The sequence below is a fragment of the Ctenopharyngodon idella genome, chromosome 8 (genome assembly GCF_019924925.1).
Source record: "Ctenopharyngodon idella isolate HZGC_01 chromosome 8, HZGC01, whole genome shotgun sequence".
Classification (NCBI taxonomy): domain Eukaryota; kingdom Metazoa; phylum Chordata; class Actinopteri; order Cypriniformes; family Xenocyprididae; genus Ctenopharyngodon; species Ctenopharyngodon idella.
This window is the reverse complement of record NC_067227.1, coordinates 30,413,995-30,436,582: the sequence shown is the minus strand read 5'-3', so window position 1 is coordinate 30,436,582 and position 22,588 is coordinate 30,413,995. Positions and strand designations below refer to the sequence as shown.

General features: G+C 36.7%; 1 protein-coding gene across 8 annotated transcripts in view; it reads right to left on the bottom strand.

Moving 5' to 3' along the window:
• The window catches only part of LOC127517054 (citron Rho-interacting kinase), a 56,448-nt gene that overhangs the window by 5,082 nt on the left and 28,778 nt on the right, over positions 1 to 22,588 (bottom strand). For 4 of the 8 annotated variants that reach the window (XM_051902125.1, XM_051902126.1, XM_051902123.1 and 1 more), the window contains exons 16-38: positions 18,653 to 18,850; positions 15,866 to 16,059; positions 14,505 to 14,640; positions 14,325 to 14,429; positions 14,030 to 14,170; positions 11,634 to 11,741; positions 11,117 to 11,315; positions 10,015 to 10,182; positions 8,257 to 8,280; positions 7,081 to 7,218; positions 6,113 to 6,287; positions 5,937 to 6,025; positions 5,230 to 5,334; positions 4,768 to 4,937; positions 4,474 to 4,554; positions 4,222 to 4,357; positions 3,562 to 3,701; positions 3,330 to 3,422; positions 3,072 to 3,180; positions 2,658 to 2,786; positions 1,191 to 1,271; positions 476 to 554; positions 217 to 390 (exon numbers count right to left, since the gene is read on the bottom strand). In XM_051902125.1, coding sequence (XP_051758085.1) covers positions 217 to 390; positions 476 to 554; positions 1,191 to 1,271; positions 2,658 to 2,786; positions 3,072 to 3,180; positions 3,330 to 3,422; positions 3,562 to 3,701; positions 4,222 to 4,357; positions 4,474 to 4,554; positions 4,768 to 4,937; positions 5,230 to 5,334; positions 5,937 to 6,025; positions 6,113 to 6,287; positions 7,081 to 7,218; positions 8,257 to 8,280; positions 10,015 to 10,182; positions 11,117 to 11,315; positions 11,634 to 11,741; positions 14,030 to 14,170; positions 14,325 to 14,429; positions 14,505 to 14,640; positions 15,866 to 16,059; positions 18,653 to 18,850 — 2,972 coding nt within the window. The remainder of the gene's footprint in view (positions 1 to 216; positions 391 to 475; positions 555 to 1,190; positions 1,272 to 2,657; positions 2,787 to 3,071; positions 3,181 to 3,329; positions 3,423 to 3,561; positions 3,702 to 4,221; positions 4,358 to 4,473; positions 4,555 to 4,767; positions 4,938 to 5,229; positions 5,335 to 5,936; positions 6,026 to 6,112; positions 6,288 to 7,080; positions 7,219 to 8,256; positions 8,281 to 10,014; positions 10,183 to 11,116; positions 11,316 to 11,633; positions 11,742 to 14,029; positions 14,171 to 14,324; positions 14,430 to 14,504; positions 14,641 to 15,865; positions 16,060 to 18,652; positions 18,851 to 22,588) is intronic. The other 4 variants (XM_051902129.1, XM_051902130.1, XM_051902127.1 and 1 more) reach the window with 2 other exon arrangements.

The window sequence follows — 22,588 nt, the reverse complement described above, 5'->3', positions numbered from 1 at the left end:
ATCATAATCTATAATTATTCCATCAAATAATAAAGTTAGTTATCTGAACTGTCAGCTGTTTGCAGCTGACAAGCAACGTATTAACTTACTGCATTAATACACAATGTGCAGTAACAGGTTAAATCAGCAAATTCACAACATCTAATTTTCAAACTCATTTAGTCAAATTTTAAAGCGGGACAATGAGTTTAATATATTGTCATAAATAACCCGCACCTCCTGCTCGAACCGGTCCTCTGTAGTTCCCCAGACTCCCTCACCAGGCTGCCCTTACAGCAAATGACCCGCAGTTTGTTCTGGTAGGATGAGGCCAGATAGATGGCACCAGACGATATGGCTGGACCCAGGTAACGTGGGTTAGGAATGTCCAGGTGAACGAAACTGGGAGGCCTGTTTTAAAGGGGATTTAGTGTCACTCTCAAGTCCTCATGTTATTTTTAATGTCTTATATGCATGCATGTTGCTGTCATCCTACCCAAGTGCTGCATGTCCCTGAATCTCAACAACATCCAGTGAGTTGAAGTTGGTCACAAACAGATACGGCTCTCTAAAAGCTGGAAACAGACAGATGCTTCAGTTAGTGATGCTAAAGTTTAGAGATGCACCGATCGACTGGACATAAATTGGTTTTTCATTTTATTTTGGCCAATCTCTATTCCAGACTTGCGCATATACATATGAATGTATCTCTAAAGGGAACTGACTGTCTTCAGAAAAGTTTCAAAGGCATTATCTTTTCCTCTTACCTCCGTATAATGCCTGTTTATAAGCACAGCAATAATCAAAGAAACAGCTGATGTTCATAAGCGCCACCTACTGTCAGAGAGTTAATTTGCATTTTCATTCAGTCTGCTGTTTTTGTTTTGTGCAGGTGTTTTATGTATATAGCATAAGGATCATGATTAAATTCTGTGGTTGCCTCTAATTTCAAATGACTACAGATATTTTTGTTTAAGGCCAGTTTGGCCTGTTATAGAGCAAAATTTGCTATAAATTTGCTTAAATAAAGAAGAAAAAAAAAAGAAAAAAATCGCCAACCGGTATCAGAATTGGCCAATTTTCTTGTAAAAAAACAAAAAACAAACAAAACAGAAACGGCAGTGAAAAAACATGATCGGTGCATCCCTACTGAAGATGATCATTACTACATCTTGTTCATTTCAGTTTGTCATATAAAGAAGACTGGCTACCAAATGTCAGGGGAAGTCGACTCCACTTGAGATCATCAGGACGACTTCTTCGACCATAAGCATCCACGAACACACCGATCTCTATTATCAGAAATTGAATAAAAAACAGTGTTGAAAATCAATGATTGTATTTTTCATATAGGAACTGTGACTGACATTAACACCCGCAGTCACTCCTACTAGCCACTTTGGCAGGTTGAATTTTATATACAATATATACATTTTTCAAATGTAGTCTTTTACAAAAAGGCATCTGAAATAATAAACAGTGCAGTGTAGCGTTGACAATAATATTGATTTTTCGATACATATCAATACTGAAATATTTGAAAGGCTTCAAATACTAATTTTCCGCAGAATAGATACACAATACCAGCTGCGCTTTCTCTCTCTCTCTCATCTCTCCGACAGCGAGTTGACACACAATCCCGCCTCCCCTCACTCACTGGTTTCATTTGCTCCAGATGAATATTGTTGGTGTTACAGGGCTTGAATTTCGCTGTGGGATTGCGCATAATTTTACTCGTTTCCGCAGATTTTGCGCTCACACCTAAAGTGTGCGCAAATAAAGCCGTCTTGGTGAGTATTCACGTAAACACGGTCAGTTATGTTTTAAGTGAAGGTAAACAGAGAAAGAAAACGCATATGTAACAGTGTAATGGATCCATGCGTTAGGTCTTGAAGTGACAGCAGCCTAATATACCTGCTGCCAAATTATGAGATAATATTAAAAATATCTATATGGCAACAGAAATATCTGACATATCGATGTCAAAATTGTGACCAGTGAAATTGCAGCTAGTAACTTTGGAAAACCACTAGCCACAGTGGCTGGTGAGCAAAAACGTTAATGTCAAGCCCTGCTGCCCACTATTTTTAAAATATGGATTAAGTAGTATGGAGATTTCAGCATTAATAATTGAAAAAATGTTTCATAATGTAGCATGTTGCACTGTTGTCACGTGTAATGTTTAATTCAGCAGCTGGCAGCATCCAATTATAAATATGATTGGAGAAAAATTCTAAATACCATATTTATTTCAGTTATAAATAAGGTTTTATGACTGAAATAAATAGTTATTTTGTATTTTTAATCAGAGTTTGTTTGTTTTGTCTAAACTTTTGGCAAATCAAGCAAATACTGTAGGTTGACTTAATTTCATTCATCACATTGACAATGGAAAGTTAAGTGAAGTTAAGCATCGCACTGATAGAAAATTGAGTATTCATTGAAACAGAGCAATAGTATTACATATTACTTTCTTGTATAGACCATTGGTATATACCATTCTGCATGCAATGTGTTTTTTAAAGGAATAGTTCATACAAAAATTACAGGAAAAAACATCAGCATACATGTTTGGAACAACATGACGGTGCGTAAATAATGATTTTGTCAACTATTGCTTTAATATTCTCATGCAATAGGAGCTGGCTGTAGTTTAGAAGGTGTGATGGGTGTCTGACCATGGAAGCAGAGCAGATATTCTTCCTTCTGCGGAGTGCTGGACACCTGGACAATGGCGATGGGGAAACTGTGGGAGGATCCAGTGAACACAGCCGACGCCAGCGACACGTCATTCTTGTCCAGGAACTCTGCCAAAAACAGCCCATCATGCAAAACGCTGTTTACATAATGCACAATTACAAATTATAAGTGCCTGATCATGTTCTCACAAATGGCCCGCCAGCCGGTCCAACCAGATATCTGCACTGGAATATGCAAATGTGGAGAAAATGACTGCAATGACTAGCTGAATCCTTTTCAATAACAGATCCATCAAATCTACATGCCAGATGATACAGGAGATATAAGATGTCAGTAGATTGTGGACTGACCCTCATCTATCTGGGCTCACGGGACATCATTGAAATACGTACCATCCAGAACACACTGCTTCATCTCAATCTCGTAGAATTTATTGGTACCAATGATGATGCTATAGCTGGTGAAGTGGATACAGCTGCACGGCTCAAGCGTTTCAATCTCCTGAGAGATAAAGAGACGGATCATTAGGGGTGTAAGTGTCTCTGGGGGAGTTAGAAAGCAAAGCACATTAAACACAGCTGTGCTAAATTTTATGTGACAAAGACATGAGTTCTTTTGCTTCAAGACTCAGAACCTCAAACGTTACTTGCCTTCCGTATACAGAACTTGTTCAGATTGTCGTTGTAGCGTAGAATTGTGACTTTATTGGGCATTGCGGCACAAATGCACGGACCATTTTCTATCTAAAGCAAGAGTAGAAACAAAATACTGTGTGAGGTACAAATTTGTTGGGTTACACGTCACAACAAGGGCATGATGCAACACAGTGCACTAAAAATACATTGAGTGGAAGTTGCAATGCCGTGAAACACACAACCTTACCCTGCCCGTGGCGAACAGATGACAGCCCTTGACGGTCTCAAAGATATATGGCACAATCTCTGGCAGTGTGGGGAGGTGAGACTGGGACAGAGACTGTTTCACCTTCTTAATCTCCACCAGACACAGTGCCCGCTCATCCCCTACAACATCACCAAAATCGACTTATTTCAAATGCATTCCTTGCAAAACAGTACTGCAATAATACCTAATGGATATATACCTAATGATTGGTATATTAATGTACCAATTGCATGCATGAACTGATAAAAATGTATACCTTAAATGCTCAAGTCGCTATGGATAAAAGCATCTGCCAAACAATATGCATTAAAAAAAGAATAAACCTTGCATTTCTTTAATGCATTTGCCAGACACTTTTATCTAAAATGACTTACACTGCATTCTAGGTATACATTTTATTAGTTAATGCACTGGAATCGAACCTTTGTGTTGCAAGCACCACACTCTACTGTTTGAGCTTCAGGAATAAAATGGCATTATTAACCATGGTATAGTACATAGGACAAAAATGCATGATATTATCATGTCTAAAAAAACAATGTAATACCATGGTACTTTTGTTTGTATTGCAAGGGCTCAGTCAAAATCCTTTACTTTTGATTTATGAAACCCGCAGTAAAGGTCATGATCTCTGCTCACCCACGATCATCAGCAGCTTGTCGTGCTCTTTGATAATGTGGATCTGAAACACGGATCCCAGACCCGGGATGTGAGTGAGGGAGTTTTTAATCACGTTCAGGGCATAAAGACCCTCCTCAGACCCCACCAACACAATCTGATGACAAAAACAAGATAACCCGATGAATGTGTATCAGACTACAACAAATATAGACTGAAAAAAGAAATAAACCTTGAAAATTCAAACTGATTGACAGTGAAATTGGGAGATACCTGGTCAGTCAGCGGGAGGGTGCAGTTGATATCCAGACGGTCGTCTCCTTCTAGCTTGAGTAAAGAGTTACCCAACAATTTCTGTACAAAACCAAAAACACCATCATGAGCATGTGAAAATGTTTAAAAAGTTTTTATCCAATGCGACTCGTAGTGCATTCAAGATATACTGTACACTTCATCAGTATGTTCCTTTACGTCCAGCTGTACAGAGACCTAGGTTTCTCACCCTGTATCGTCACACAGACTCTTTAAATGTCAATATGAGTGGTGTTTCTAGTTCCTCTCACTCACAGCATCTGCTTCGGCTTTCTCTCTCGCTCCACGACTGCTGGCCACGATGGCTTCCAGCACGGCCACCCAACGCTGTTTCTCAGAGAATCCTGAAGTCATGAGGTACAGAGTCTGCCCGGGCCAGCACGTTGACTGTGGAGATGACTCCAACTTCAGCACATATGGCACATCTGAGAACATACAAGTATGCATGTTAGAGGACAGAAAAACACGTTTCTTCTTCCAGACATTGGCTACTTTCTGAATCCACAACCAGCAGACCAAAAAAGTTGCAATAGGTACACGCAATTAGTGTAGAATTCACTTTTAAACAATGTTCACTCAAAAATTGCTAGTCAATTTCACAAATAATTACAAAGAAATGGAAATACACTGAATTAAATATGTGCCCCAATAATAATTTACAGATTTTTTTTTTACAGTGTAATTGTATGATGTGTAATTCCACAGAAAGTTTGTCACCTGTCTTGGCAGTGTTGGGCAGCTCAGAGGCACCGACAGCAGAATGAACAGTCACGTCTCCATCAGAGAGACACAACTCAAACTCATCCAGCGGCTTCACCGACTCTGAGAGGACAGATTATATCATTCACATCAAGGCACATCATTCCATACATGTTTAACCCATTCCCTGCTGGAAAATAGATAAAACTAACTTGATCAAGGTGGTAACTAGTTTAACATGGTTCCTAGCTGGTCATTTATAGTAATTCCCAGCTACAGAAAGTTTTTTTTATCAAATTCAACTGGTTTGGATTGATGGCCTTAGAGGGTTTTTGTCAGCTTCTCAGCCATTGACTTCCATAGTAGGAAAAAAAAATACTATGGAAATACTTTCCGTCAGCTGTCTGGTTACCAACATTCTTCAAAATATCTTCTTTCGTGTTCAACAGAAGAAAGAAACTCATACAGATTTTGGAACAAAAAAGGGGTGAGTAAATGATGACAGAATTTTCATTTTTGGGTGAATTATTGCTTTAAACTGGTTTTCGATGTCTAGATAGTTGATCATCATGGACTACTGGCTTGATTTGCTAGACCAGCTTGGTCAAGATGCTTAAAGCTGGTGTGATTCAAGATTTTCCAGCAGGGATGAAGTGTTGTTCTGTTAATATGCAGTGTGCAAACAGAAGCGATGCACATTGGGAAGAGCAAAAACATTCACAGACCGTCTCTTGGTTCTGTCTCGTACGTGATCACTTTATATCCATCCAGCAACACATATTTCCTCTCCCAGCCCTGACCACGCTTCCCATTTCTGCAGGAAAACAACCACAATTCCAGGCACAATTAGTTTTTACGTTTTCCTCCCTTTTGGGTGTTTGCAGCACGGCGCATGGCTCACCTGGGCTGCTTCAGCCATCCTTCAAGCCTCATGTGTCCACCAACGTCTTTCAGGCCGGAGGTGCTTCCCTTTTCCCGACACAATGCCTCGGACAGATGCAGTGCGTACTCTGTGGGCACGCCGCAGGTGGCTGGAAGGTACGGGGAGCATTTTGGATGGCACAAAGCATGACATTCTAAAGCAGGAGAAAGAAGAAAGAGGATCAGCTCTTCCGCTTTAGCCCAGGTTGACCTGATGGGCTCAGCAATCTATTAACAAACAACAATAGACCCTTTTCACATTTCAGTGGTTCTCAGAAATGGAAATTTGGGTAAACTTCTATAGTGGTGACAACAAATATAATTTTTGCATTCCCATTTGCTCCAATAGCAAGAGAAGAAATCCACAATAGCGTTTCTATAACTTTCCAAAAGAGGAAAAATATTGAGAGATTGATTATGTTGGTCAGAAGAGAGTCAAATTTGCCATCACTCTTATTTACACTCACATTAATTTAATGCCAAGGCAAATATATCACAAAGTAGTGTTATAAATGTACTTTATTTTTTTTAAATGAAAATATAAAAGCTAGATTTATTATGTTAATTTAAACCTGATTGGGTCAAACAACAATGCTTGAGGAGGAAAAGGTGGTATCATATACAAAACATCTATTTACTAAACAAATTAAGCCAACTAATATCATACTCTTTTGCACTGCAAAAAGTGGTAACCTGCAATTGCTGCTTTACAGAGCAATTTATACCTGATTAACAAATACAAATGTGTTTTGTTGATATAAATGAATGTATTTAGGTTGATTCAGTGATGTTAAATACAATTTTTGACAAGGAAAAAACAGTTAATTTAGATGTTACCATTTTAGGCAATGAAATTCAATGAAAATATAGGTATCGGTATCGGCAAGTACCAAAAAGAGCAAGTAATATTATATGTTTATTTGGAAAGGGTTTAGGTGTGATCCATACCGATGCAGGTCGCGGCCTGCCTTCCAAAATGGACTGTGTCCAGACACACGGTGCAGCGGGCCGCCCTCATGTTGAGCCCCTGCGTGAAGCGGTGAGGAGTGTTGTGATGGATCCTGTCCTTCACACGTCTGGTGTACTCTACAGGATCAAACAGATGCTCTTAAAAACGGTCTTATACCCATCCATGTAACTTATGCAAACAGCCCAAAGCAAGCTGAAAATGTCCTCTCCTGAGAACATTTCTCCACCAGAGGGTGAAACCAGCTCTGAGAACACTGTACTTTCCAAGCTGTCATTAGTAGCTTGGGTACGAGCATGCAAGGATTTCGGAGTTCTCGCATTCCGCATGGCATACAGCAGAAGTATGGCCATAAATACGAGCGTATATACGAGATAAGCTCAGTGTCCTGACTGATATGTGTGCAGCAGCTTCGGATATCCAGAATCAGTCCATGATGTCCTGAGTGGAAGTCTGCAGCCATCAGACCATGATGACTTGATACAACACGTGTTTATTCAAAATATTGAGTGTAGTACGCCCATAAGACTAGAGAGCTTTGGCCAGAGAGCTTATCTCTGCAGGTATAAAAAGATCATATCAAGAAAGAATAGATAATGGAGAGACGCCTGGTTCATTCTCAGGAAACAGTGCCATTTGTGTCCCAATGACTGAACACAGTCACATTATTTAATACATTTAACTATGATTAGTGTATTTGAAAATAAACAAATATTTTATATATCAGCCAACTTGGATGTCCCTACATCACTGCATTATATATATATATATATATATACACACACACACACACACAAAATTATGTTTTTTACTAAAATGCATAAAAATGCAGTTTGTCTGTCCCTCACTTTCTTTTAACCTCCTTTATGCTGAGAGATTTCCCTATTTAAAGATTTGATGACAAAATAATGATTTGATCTTTCTGACATTTATAATTGAGGAAATTACATGTGGTCTTTCTGACCACATGGCTCAAAAAAAGTTTCTCTTTCAGTTTCATATATGTATTTCATGATGTTTTTACTTATATCAGCCTTATCTTGAAAGCTGAGCACTAACCTTTTGAAATGAAAGCATAAATCAATGAAAAATCCATATATCTCTGGCACAAAAATGGCACGGTTTCTTGAGAGTGGGCCGCCTAAGAAAGAACTTACTTTCAGAAGTGACTCTCCTTATTTCTGTGGAATGACAACAAAGAGGACAGTGAGTGTGGACAGACATGAGCGAAAACATTTGCTGCAAATACGTACGGTCTGGAGTCTGGAGTCCTTCAGAAGAGACAGTCTCCTCATCTTACAGTACATTGAAACAGTAATAAGCATCAAATCAGCATTTTCCTACAAGCTTCTGATTTAAAGTGCACCTATATATGCTTTTTGGGATATTACCTTTCATGTAGTGTGTAATATAGCTGCTTGCAAAGTGTCTCCCAAAAGAAAGAACCAATTCTAAATGCCCGTTCACACCATGAACGATAACTATAACGATAACTATATTTGTGTCCACACCAACAAACGATAACGGTCTGTTTATTCGAAGCTCACATGCTGTGGTTTCAAAGTGTGCAGATTGTTTTTGCTGTTCTTGATGCATTTCTTTAACCAGCAGATGTCCTCAGCATGCTATGTTTTGATCAAACAGTGACTTTAGTTGACGAAGTCAACATAGTGAAATAAACACAACGCCTATTCTTTTTAACTGCAACTTCAAAGGAAGCAAGACAATGTTGTCGAAACTAGTGCTAGATACCTGAGGTCATTTTATTTTACACTGTTTGCTAGCCTAGCATAATGATCTCATAGTTAATACTTCTTACCATTTATTCCAAGTGTATGACCGATTGTTTTCAATATATCCATCTTCTTTAAAGTATCTTTGAAAAGAGGGTTTGACTTGTCAAACAGTGGTGGCTTTCTCTGGAACTCGGCAATTAACTTCTCTGCAATGTCATCTGCCATTTTAAATGCGCAAGCCTTTAAATTAAAATGGATTTTGATTGGCTGTCAGTGTTTTATCCTTCAACAGCTGGAAAAAAATCATTCTGAAAGTGATCCCGAATATATATCATTTCTCTATATCATTATCGTTATAGCTGTGGTGTGCACTCTGCTATTTCTTTTAGAATGATTTTTATAACTATATCTTTATCGTTATCTTTATAGTTATCGTTCTTGGTGTGAACGGGCCTTAAACTGCCTGAAATGAGGCGTCAGTAATTCCAGTCTTACTTCCTGTATGAACCTACATAGGTCTGTAGCAAATTTGCATAATGCCAGCGTATGGTCTTCATTGGCTGCCCGTGAACAACGTCTACTTTGCCCCGCCCTCAAACACTAGTTGTAGCTGAGACTGGAAGAGATTGGTTCGAGTTGTTCATGTCAAGAAGACACTGTTTTCTGCTGCCAAAGCAAATCCACTTTGAATGCACTTCCAAAGAAATTTCCTCGAATTGATACGTTAAAACCGACGCCATTGTTACTGTTTATATCACTGTGTATCAAGCAGTGGGGATGCCTCCGGAGCTGAAATTTAGATATGCTAATGGGCGATTGTTTTCAGACATGTGAGCGGTCGACCAATCACAACAGACTGGGGCATCTGACCAATCAGAGCAGAGAGAGACTGAATCCCTTTATCGAACCGTTTCAGACACTATGAGAAAAGAGCTGATGCTGCAATGTACATTATGAGAAAATTAAAGTGTTTTTGACCTTGGATGCAAGTAAACCTATTGTAGAAGACCTTCAAAACAAAATTAGGAACCTTTAAAATAACATAATAGGAGCACTTTAATTTCCCTGTTTTCTTAGCATGGGATGAAATGGCAAGAAGGACCAAGAGAACACAATTGTAGTTTTGTTTATGTTTTGAATATTAAAAAGGCTGCAAAAGTTCCCTGTCTCCGTTCTAACCTTCAGGATTGGCAGCATCCTTCCTGCGGGCAGAGCTGGACGACATCAGGCCGCTGCTGGGCTGGTGCTCAGGGGACTTGTTGGATTTGGTGGACATCATGAGCTGCTGGCGAGCCAAACCGGGGGTGGCTGGAGTACTGCTGTGCTCCAGAGCTTTATTAAACTGAACTGATGAGGGAAGAGAATACAGTGAGACGACCATACCAGATGAGAAAACCATCATGTTTGAGAACATTGCACACAGTGTGCGGCACATTTGCTTATTGTTTAACAGAATTTCACTAATTCTTTATATTACTCTACTGTTCAAAAGTTTGGGGTTGGTAAGATTAAGGTTTTTGATTATGTCTCTTCTGCTCACCAAGGCTGCATTTATTTGATCAAAAATTCAGTAAACAGTAATATTGTAAAATATTATTAAAATTTAAAATAACTGTTTTCAATTCGAATATATTTTAAAATGTAATTTATTCCTGTGATCAAAGCTGAATTTTCAGCATCATTACTCCAGTCTTCAGTGTCACATGATCCTTCAGAAATCATTCTAATTGCTGCTCAGAAGCATTTTTTATTATTATTATTATTATTATTATCAATGTTGAAAACAGCTGCTTCTTATTTTTGTGGAAACCGTGATACTTTTTTTTCAGGACTCTTTAATGAACAGACTTTTCAATTTATTTGAAATAGAAATCTTTTGTAATATATTTGTAATATATTTTGTTTTTACTGTCACTTTCGATAAATTTAATGCATCCTTGCTGAATAAAAGTATTAATATTAACAATAATAATATTATTAAAAATCTTACTGACCCCAGACTTTTGAACAGTAGTGTATATTGCAATATTTGTAGTTATAATTATAGTCTGTTTTATTATTCTCTCTTGTCATAATTTAAGCAGAGACTTTTGAACTCTATAAACAATATGTGTAAAATATGTAATTTCAAATCATTTCAAACCTATATGACTTTCTTTCTTCTGAGGAACACAAAAGGAGATTTGTATGATATTTTCATTGTTAGCAAAATGAAAACAAGCAAGCAGTTTCCAAATTTAACAACAGAGAAGATGAGTAAATGTTTGGAACGACATCACACCCTCTCTGAGCTCCAGGCGTGTTTTCTGCAGCGCTTCTTCAAGCTCTGAGCAGCGGGCACGTTCTTTCTCCAGCGCAGACTTCAGGTCGCTGTACTGCAGGGGAACAGGGGCCACGGCGGGCACAGCGGGCACCTGTGTCTGCCCCTGAGCTGCCAGCGCCGCCAGCAGATCCTCACGACGGCGGCCGCCAAAAAGCCCCTGCACCCAAAACACGAGACGAAGTGAATCGCCCAGGCTCATGTGCCCAGCTACAGGAGTTCAGTATGCTAGGACTCTATTCTGCTATTCGAACCCTAGATATCTAGTCAAATTAGGTGTCCCTTTCTACAACTCACATATTTAGGGCGGCTGGATATATGGATATATATATATATATGAGATTTCTGATCGGCTGACGCGTTGCACGGTTAGTATGCGGTTATTTGCATATGTAGCTCCAGGGACACCTAATGCGCAGCTCAGCAAGCAGTTAGTCAGATTAGTTAATGAAGTGAATTTACAGCGGATGACTCTGACCTTTTTCTTCTTAGAGGGGTGCTCTACCTTGGCCTGCAGGAAGTCTATGAGCTTGGTTTGCTGGGTGATGGTCCCCTCCATCTTGACCTTCTCGTGAGAGTACGCCGCCTGCAGGGGGAGCCACACTGCTCTTAGAACACACCTTTGGGTATGTTTGGAAAGGAACACTAGCATTCTGCCTATTCTGCATACATAACTGTAAAATAGGGTATATAATTTTGCATTATTTAATCCATTTTTGTATAAAAGTGTCCTAAACAGTTCTTAGTGTGAAGTACATTTTAATAATCTAAAGCAGTGGTTCTCAACTGGTTTGACCATGTGACCCCACATATTCCCATGGTCAATAATCCGCGATCTGAAGTATTTATTTCTCAGAAATGGCTGACACACACACATACAAGTACTTAAAGGGGTCATGAAGGGGTCAACGCCTACTTCATCATTGCAACGTTAGCCCCGCCCACTGGTGATCAAAGAACGCTCCCTTTACAATCGCTAGAAAATTTGTGATTGAGCATGTGATTGAGCTGTCAATCAAAAAGCGCAAGTTTATCAGTGACTGAGTTCTGGACATGCGCCAAAACTCCCGTTTTATTCAACGAATCTCTTAGTTACATCGCGTTTGCACTGTTAGTTATGATGAAAGCATTCGTTAGTGTGCAGAAATTGAGTTGCAATGATGTGATCACTGCTTTCATGCGCTCAACAACATGTCTGTGATCGACTACAATGTTCATCACTGCAACCTTTCGTGCCACGATCTAAATATTATGCCATAGATCTAATGTAATGCTATGATCAACACTTTTCATGATTAGTTAACCTTGAGAGCTGTAATAGTAAAAACGTGCTTAAAGTTTTTGAGAGATTAATACTTAGCTATTTCATATGCAAAGATGTTAGCCAATCACAGCAGTGGGCGTTTACACTGAAGTCTCACAGAAGACACGCCCCTTAAAACAGAGCGTTCAAATAAGAGGGCTAAAATCAGGGTAGGAAAATGCTTTTTATTTCTAAATTATGACAATTTTTGATGTAAAAAGCATACTAACATTATAAGTGCACCCCAGGAAACATTATAAAACGATAAAACAACGCAGTTCATGACCCCTTTAACATACATCTAAATTGTAAGAATATCACTAACATTGATGAATAAGCAGTATAAGGTAATGCTATTAAATAGCAGTCCCAAACTAGTTTTTGTTTACTACAATAAAGTTGGTATGAGCCACCAGTCATCAAAAATATAGAAAGTAGCACAAAGTGAAATAAAGTAGGATTTTGGGTTAAGGTTATAGGGAAACTACAGTAACCATGGTAAATACACAATACTAACGTGAACTGTTAATAAAACATATGGACAATGATCCTGATGAATAGAATTAACATCATACCTGCATGCAAATCCTTCCCAGCTGACACACAACGTACCATTTACGTAATTTATTGGTACTTGACTTACTAATTGACAACGTAACTACAACGTTGCATGCTTTCGCGATTTCTTTTGCTCTTTATACAGTCAAACCAAAAATTATTCAAACCAAAAATTATTCAGACCTATATTTTATATATATATATTTTTACTAGTGGGTGCAGGACACTATAGTTCATTTATGTAAGTGAGGATAGCAAAATAAAGTAAACTGTGACATATTATACCCAAAAATTCTTCATACAGTGGACTACCAGTAAAACTGATAAAAATTTGGAACCAAAAATTATTCAGACACTTTGACCATGTTTTGCTTAAGTGTTATCTGACATAATTAAGATTAATTTTTTCTGACACAGTTTAACTCTGAGATCTTGTCATATTTTATTACCATTTTTTAAACTATAGTGAATAAACTGTATTAATGAATGAAATGTTCAAGGTGTCTGAATAAATTTTTGTTTGACTGTATATAGTGAAGTGATATACAGCACGCGCGTCCACATTCGAGCGCAGAATTGAAGAGGACAGATCAGGAAAGTTTGTCTGAGGTGAGTTAGTTATGAAAATTATTTTAGAATAATGACACTGACATATAGCCTGACAACAACTTATCTGACAGCAGATACTGAATCAGGACAAAGCATTTTTCTCAGGCATTCTTCTTGATGAGTGCCTGAGAAAACTGCATCTGCAAACTGCATCTGACAGAACAGTCAACAGCGTTCACACACGTCTTTCAAAATAAAAGTCAGTAAAATATTTAGAATTACGTTTGTTGCTGTTTCTTTGACTACACACTCCAGGACCCACTCAAAATTTTTGGTTTGAACCTTTTTCCAATATAAAGAACCTTTTGTGGCTTGGAAAGTTTCCATGAGTGTTAAAGGCTCTTCATGGAACCATCGATGCCAATAAAAAGCCTTTATTTTTAACATTACATGTATGTGTGCACCTGTATGTTTTCCAGCTGGTACTCCAGGTCTGTTCGCTCGGTCTTCAGAAGGTCCGTCTGGTCCAGCGCGTCCTGAAGTCCTTGTGTCAGTCTGAAGATGTGGCTCTTCTGCATGTCCAGCTGCTGCTGCAGTTTTGCTTGCTGAGAAAAAAAGTTACAGCATCACACACTGGTTATGCTAAGGACGCACGATTACACAGCTCTCAATACTTGATCATTTCAGCTCAAATCAATATTTCATCTTCATTTATTTATTTGGTAAATGCGTGCTTTGAGTGCTAGTAAACTGAAGCACCTCGTCCATGAGCCTCTGTTTGAGTTCTCGTTCTGTCTCCAGCTTCTGCTGCAGGCTGCGCGCGTTCATCTCCAGCATGGCGTGTTTCTTCTCCAGATCGCTCAGCTGATGAACACAGAGTAAGTATGCATGTATGTAGAAATTTAGCAGATGCTTTTATCCACAGTGACACACACTTACAGTGTCAGAAAGACCTTCAGCCTTGAGTTTCTGGTCTTTCAGGGCCTGTTGCAGTACCAGGATTTCAGCTTTATGTTCTTTCACTGCCAGTTCGACTGCCTGACGAGACTCAGAATTGCGCTGCTCTGCACGGAGTCTGGAAAACGAGGGAGAAGGAGTTATCAAAAAGTAAAGTGTTCGAGCGGCACAGTATGTCTCTTACTTCAGTGTTTCTATTTCTATACTTAATGTTCATTATGTAACTCTTATATAACTATGGGCACTTCTGGCCCTGTGGACGTTTAGAAAATACACTATTTTAACAAACTTTTAACACATTAACTAGTTTGTGTACACTGATTATGCCCAATAGTTATATAAATATGTCACAGCAGAATTCTGTCATTTTTCTGAACCAACAAATGTCATTTCTATTACATCTCAAAGGATTTATTGTGTGTAATAACAATCTGCGGTGGAAGCATTGAAAATATTGGTTACACTTTACAATAAGGTCTCATTTGTTAACATTAGTTAATGTATTAACTACCATGAACTAACATTCATTCATCTTTGTTAATGCTAGTTAATAAAAAATACTGTCATTCATTGTTCATGTTAGTTCACAGTGCATTAACTAATGTTAACAAATACAACTTTTGATTTTAATAATGTATTAGTAAATGTTTAATAAATGCTGTAGAAGTATTGTTCATTCTTAGTTCATGTTAACTAAAGTAGTTAACTAATGTTAATAATGAAAGTGTTACCAATACCAATATTTTATAGACATTTTATAAACATAGAGTGAAAAAAATTAAATATTTGCATTAAATATATGCATTTATTTATTATTTTTGTATTAATAAATGGCATTAATTATAACTATCTGTTAACATTATTCACAATTTAATATTCTTCTTAAAAAAATAATTTATAAAATATATTAACTATTTTAATATATCTTAGTTTGCAGTTTTCATAAATAATAAAATAACTGAATTTATATAATAATGTATTTAAAATAAAATATAGTAACTATTTATATATGTAATAAAAATATATAAGTATATATTTTTATACATTTTATATTAGTTGTATACTAATTAACTTTATGTATTAATCTTTTTTTTGCATTTTTCACTGTATAAAGCTAGAAAATATCATTGATTTGATCAAATCAATTATTTTTTCTAGACTACAGAAAACAGAGACATTTGATCTACTCTTTTTTTTAATTTTTGCGCTTTCTAGCCAGACTTAAACTCGTGTCGGCTGCATGAGCACCATGGTGTAGCACCAGGTTTGCTAGGCCACAACTCTGACATTATCCAGTTGTTGTCCAGTTCTCCCAGTGTAAACGTGTGTGTGTGTTTCTGTACCTGTTCTGCTTCTCGTTGTCCAGTTGTCTCTGAATGTCTCTGGTTCTGCGCTCGGCCTGATTCTTCTCCTCATCCAGGGCAGATCTCCAGTTCTCCCACTGTCTCTCCTTCTCCAGCAGCTCATCGTTTAGTGTCTCCAACTCCAGAACTTGCTCCTCCAGCATTGTACATGTCGTCTTCAGCGTCTCGATGTTCTACACACACACACACACACACACACACACACGTTGGGTTTCCAAGTTTTATTGGAACTTTCCACAGACACAATGTTTTTTATACTGTACAAACTATATATTCTATCCCCTAACCTTAAACACAACCCTGACAGAAAATTTTTCCAAGCATTTTTACATTCTCAAAAAAAACAATTTAATATGATGTATAAGCTATTTTCCTCATTGGGACCAAAAAATGTCCCCACAAGGTCAAAGATTTCTTATCCTTGTGGGGACCACACATACAAACACACACACATTCATAATTTCTATACTATCAAACTATTACTCAAACAGTAATCATTTAATTTTCCATGATTTTTTAAGATTTTATTAATTAATTATTAATTTATATATTAATAAAAGACTTTTTCCAGGCCTGGAAACTACGATTTTAAAGTTACCAGATATTTCCAGGTTTCTTTGACACTTATAATGTTACTCAAACAATCATTTAATTTTCCATGGCTTTTGCAGTTGTTCATAATTACTGGATAATTTTTTTATCATCAATTTGTAGTTTACAGCGGCATTGCTATGTTCATCACGGCGCCGAATAATATCCAATACGTCCGTAGAAATGTGTTTTGCATTTGACGTACAATAAGTAGATTAAAACAGTGGTCAGTAACACACCTAATGTATGTGAGTTCATCATTCGTGCAGTGCATTGAGGTATGTGAAGAATGGTGGTAAAAATAATAGTGAATAATCAGAATAATGAAAATTGCATGTAAATGGGAGTGAAGACTTTTGCTTGTGTCATGAAAACATCTTACTGTGATTACGTCCTTACTCTGATTATTGTAAAAAGAAACAAATCACATTATTGGTGCACATGTATAGATAGTGTCTAGCAGATAAAATGTTTATTAGCAGAAGAGTATAACATTTTATATTATTTAAATAAATCATATTTTCATTATAGAAGTTGCCATGATTTTTTTTTTTTAAAAGATTTTATTAATTTCCAAGACTTTTCCAGTCTGGAAATTACCATTTTAAAATGACCAGATATTTCCGGATTTCTATGATGCCGAGAACCTTGATAAAATGAAACAGATCGGCGATAACTTATTCAATACATCTGCTGCAAACCAACAAGACAGGATCTAAGAAGCTACAGGATATGATGCCGAAATTATGCTGATAGATATGGAAAGGAAGCTGCAGATATTTTCCTTTTTGACTTTCATTAGCAGATCCGGAATTCAGAGTCGCTGCCAATCGGAATTGATTCTCGGAGAGCCGGCGGGGGGCTCGAGGGTGTCTTGCATCCGGCAGATGTGCTTGGAAGTGCATCTCAGTGGCAGGACTGGATATCACCACATTTCATAAAGGCAAGGACCGAAAGAGAAAGAGAGAGAGTCTCCAAATATAGCCTGCGTGCTTTTGCCCCTGTGAAGTCCAACGCTGGCAGGGCAGAGGGGAGCAGCGAGTGAATATGACACATCTCTGCCTCCTACCAGCGTCTATGATTACCATCCGCTACTGTTATACAACAGCGAGGACTGCACACCTACACACACGTCCCACGCGCATACATCACCGTACACGCACACACACACACACCTCTCATCTCGCTGAGCCATCAACACGCAAAACAATAGAACCTGCGAGCATCATTTTCCAGTTTATTAAACAGCTTTGTTTTGGCACTGAGGGGGGAAGCTGTGATTTGCTGTTTATTTGTTGTGTCATCACTTTGCAAGCCATAAAACGATCATATTATGACAAATTATGAAAACATACTCTACTATATCACAAACTTTAACAATCTTTATTTCCCAGGAAAAAGTGCTTTTCCTGAAACTAAACTGCAAATATGGACTGCAAATAAACTGCACAACTTTTTGGACATCAGATCGAGAAAAAAATAAGAACATGATCACATATACTACCATTCAAAATTTGGGATCGGTAAGATTTTTTAATGTTTTTGTCTCTTTTGCTCACCAAGGCTGCATTTATTTGATCAAAAGTACAGTAATATTGTGAAATATTTTCACTGTTTAAAATAACTGTTTTCTATTTTAATGTTTTAAAATGTAATTTATTCTTGTGATCAAAGTTGGATTTTCAGCATCATTACTCCAGTCTTCAGTGTCACATGATCCTTCAGAAATGAAGTTTAAAAGCACAGCATTTATTTAAAATTAAAAATCTTTTGTAGCATTATAAATGTCTTTACTGTTGCTTTTAATCAATTTAATGCATCTTTGCAGAATAAAAGTATTCATTTATTTTTTTTAAAAATATTACTGACCCCAAACTTTTCAATGGTACCAGAAATAACTAAATACCAGAATAACTAAAATGAAAGTTTCAATACAAAAGTTTCGGGACGTTTTGAACTCTTAGAGTTGCAGTATGTTTTATAGAACAATGTCACTTTCGAGATGCTAATGACAGCTAAACATCCTCAGAGTGAGCAGCATCTGTTTAAACGCTGCTCATCACTTGCGGTGGGCTCTTAAATTCAGCCCACATCTCTCTCCCGCTGCGTCTACATGTGTCTGTGACTCACGCAGCTGCTGATGGGAGTTGTGTGTCGTTGTTGTGTTCACTTTACCTGTTTCTGGTTGTTGAGGTGCATCTCTCGGTCAGCCACCTCCCGGCGCAGGCGCTCCACGTCCTGCTTGAGCTGCAGCCTCTCCTCGTTCTCGTCCGTCGCCTCGTCCAGTTGTTTGGACAGGTAGAAGTTCTGTCGGTTGAGGTCGGCATTTTCCTGCGTGAGCTGCGTCAACTGCTCCTCCAGGTCCGTGATCACCTGATGCAGGTGCAAAAAAAACAGTGATGTAATTGCATCACTAATTGCAAAGTAAGACATTTCTTGAAAGAAACTAGTACTTTTATTCTGCAAAGATGCATTAAATTGATCAAAAGTGACAGTAAAGACATTTATAATGTTACAAAGATTTCTATTTCAAATAAATGTTGTTCTTTTGAACTTTCTATTCATTAAAGAATACTAAAAAGAAAAATGTATAACTGTTTCCACAAAAATATGAAGTAGCACAACTGTTTTCAACATTGATAATAATCAGAAATGTTTCTTGCGCAGCAAATCAGCATATTCGAATGATTTCTGAAGGATCATGTGACACTAAAGACTTGAAAATTCAAGCTTTGATCACAGGAATGAGTTACATTTTAAAATATATTCAAATAGAAAACAGTTATTTTAAATTCTAATAATATTTCACAATATTACTGATTTTTCTGTATTTTGATCAAATAAATGCAGCCTTGCTAATAAAGGCAGAACTTCTTTCAAAAACAATAAAAAAAATCTTACAAACTTGGTACAGAATGATGGCCATAAACTATGTAGTTTTCATACAGCATGGTATTTACATGCTAAGCTGCAAAGTGGTCCAGATCAAATCTTGCTAAAAGAACAGCGTGATCATGTTGTCATGATGCCATTCCCCATCTTTCTTCCTAATGTCTTCCTGACGCTCTTAACGGTCCTGTCCTAAAAAACTCCTGCAGTGTAACAGGCGTGTATTTAATCCCGTTGAGTGTCAGGGATGTTCTTAAAGACTTTAACATCACTCCAAGAATGATGCAGAGTGACTCTGAACTTTATCAGAAACCCTTCTTCGACTTGAAACATTTTTATCACTGTTTTCTCGTTTCACTTCAAACATTTCCAATGCTTCAGAACGCTTCCATCTGACAAACAGAAGAGATGCAGGTTTGCATGAAATTGCAGTGTTGGTCAAGTGTGTTGACGCACGCCAAGGAGAGCAGCAGTGCCAAGCACTCCTCTGGTGCGGAGGAGGTTTCAGCGCTCGTTATTATTGTCATTACTGTTAAAGGCACAGCGCCACGCTCACACACACTGACCCACTTTAACGAGTGACCAAAAAACACACATTTTACCACATTCTAGTTTATTTAGCCTGCGTTTAGGTTGTTTTCATCTTTTACCTAAATCCAAAAATGCATCTGTCTTTCTTCTTCTGATTGGCTTTTGGTATGATGCTGGTTGCTATGTGCGTATTATATATATATATATATATATATTTGTTCAAGTGGAAATATGATAGACTAGAAAAGTAATAGGATAATATGGGGAAAGATGCCTCCCTTAAGCAGGGTTATTATAATTAACTAAAACTATTAAAACCATTTTTATTAATTGAAATAAAATAAAATAAAATAAAATAAAATAATATAATATAATATAATATAATGTAATGTAATGTAATGTAATATAATATAATATAATATATTATAATATAATATAATATAATATAAATCATTGCTTGAAAAACTTAAACTAAATGAAAATTAGAAATGTTGCACTGGCAATAACCTGAAATAAGTTTAAATTGAAGCACAAAATAAAACAAAATAAAATAAAATAAAATAAAATAAAATAAAATAAAATAAAATAAAATAAAATAAAATAAAATAAAATAAAATAAAATAAAATAAAATAAATAAAATAAAATAAAATAAAATAAAATAAAACCATTAGTTGAAAAACTTAAACTAAATGAAAATTAGAAATGTTGCACTGGCAATAACCTGACATAAGTTTAAATTAAAAAGCACTAAAATATTAACTAGAAATAAATAAATAAAATAAATACATTTATAAATGAATTTATTAATTTTAAAATTTATAAAGATAAATTACATTAAATAGCAATATTTAAAAAAAAACTAATGTAATGACAAAAGCATATAATGAAATCGTTAAAAATAGAGCTAAAATGAACATGAAAACTAAAAATATAAAAATAAAAGCTAATTAAAATATAATAAAACTAAAATAAAAACTCTTAAGAACAATGTGCATTTACTTTTAAATTATAAAAGTACATTATAAAAGTTTAGCACATTGTAAAAAAATGCAGTTAATATTTCAGTCTTTCTACTTCAAAATTTCATGTTTAATTGTACTACTAACCCTTTCTTAGTAATTAATTGTGAAATTTACTAGCAATTTCTGACTGAAAATTAAATGATTATGCATCAGCCAATGTGTTATTAAGGGAAATAAAAAGAAACATTTGCTAATTTAGTTATCATAGCAGAAAATATTAAATTATTCAATTATTCTTACCCCACTAATGAATAAATGACTTTTGATATTATTCATCTATAGTCAAGAGACAAAAAATTAAGGTGCTAAAAAGCATCTTAGCACTGTTTTCAGTGATGCACGATGTGCATTAATAAACAAAATAAAAGAGCATAGGAATACAATGTTATTTTATACACTTACTGTACATAATACAGCTCAAAAATTGAGAAGATCAAAGCGTGTTTAGTGGAAAGAAGCCGTCACCCAGGGGCTGGGATTATAAGAGCTTAAGAAAGACAGATCAGAGAGCAAACACCGCTCTCCTGTCTGTAGTCCCACTGTCAGCAGAGAGAGGAGACAGACAGCAAGGCTTCAGACACTTCAACGCTGAGAATAACTAGTACTACCCTTAACCTTAAGTATGAGCAACAATAACAGTGATGCTTGATTTGGCTTATGTATTTCCCATCTTATAAAAACAAACCCCGGTGTTTTCATTTTAATAAGCCAATGAAATTCTCATTTCCAAGTTTATACGTTCATCTGAGCTCCAGCTACAATTGCAAAGGAGTATGATGAAGGAAAAATGTAATATAAGCCCTCAGCACAGAAGAGAAGATGGGCGTCTAAAAACAGCGCTGGGGCCGGGTGAGAATACTGCATGGGTTGAGCTGGAGCGGTGGAGACGCTCAAACAGCTTGAGTGTGGGTGGACAGTGAAAGTAGGGCAGAGATGCTCTGTGCTTGATAATAATGAAACACACTCCAGGGGCGATGCAAACAAAAGCACCCCTTCCTGAAATCAATGACTGCTGGCTGAACAACTTTCTGGATGTCTGAAAACAGATGCATTTGAAAATGACCTGATAAAATGGTGGACGGCATTATTTTCAAGTACCATGTGTTTTCGTTTGGGGTTTAATTGATGATCTTTACAAGGGAACCGAATCAACACTGAACTGACTTCAGCCGAACAATGACACCATTTTCTTTTAGAGCTGCTGTACAGCCTCTCTCTGCATCATTGAATCATTTTCCTGACACTGTAAAGCTGCTTTGAAACAATCTGTATTGCATAAAGCGCTATATAAATAAAGGTGACCTGACTTGACATGATATATCAACAAATAACAGCGGTGTGACATGCTATGCTTGATCTAAAATTATTTTTATAATTCTTTTCTAAATATCATACAATATTTGTGTTGAGAGATTATTTGTATTAAATGAACTGGGGGAAAAAAACCCGAATAAAATGATGCAGATCCAAAAGTTTGAGGTCAATATTTTTTTAAGGAATTAATACTTTTGATTGGCAAGGATGCATTAAAATGATTAAAAGTGGCAGTAAAGACATTTATAATGTTGCAAAAGATTTCTATTTCAAATCAATGCTGATCTTTTGAGCTTTCTAATCATTTTAGAATGAGTTCTGAAGGATCATGTGACTGAAGACTGGAGTAATGAT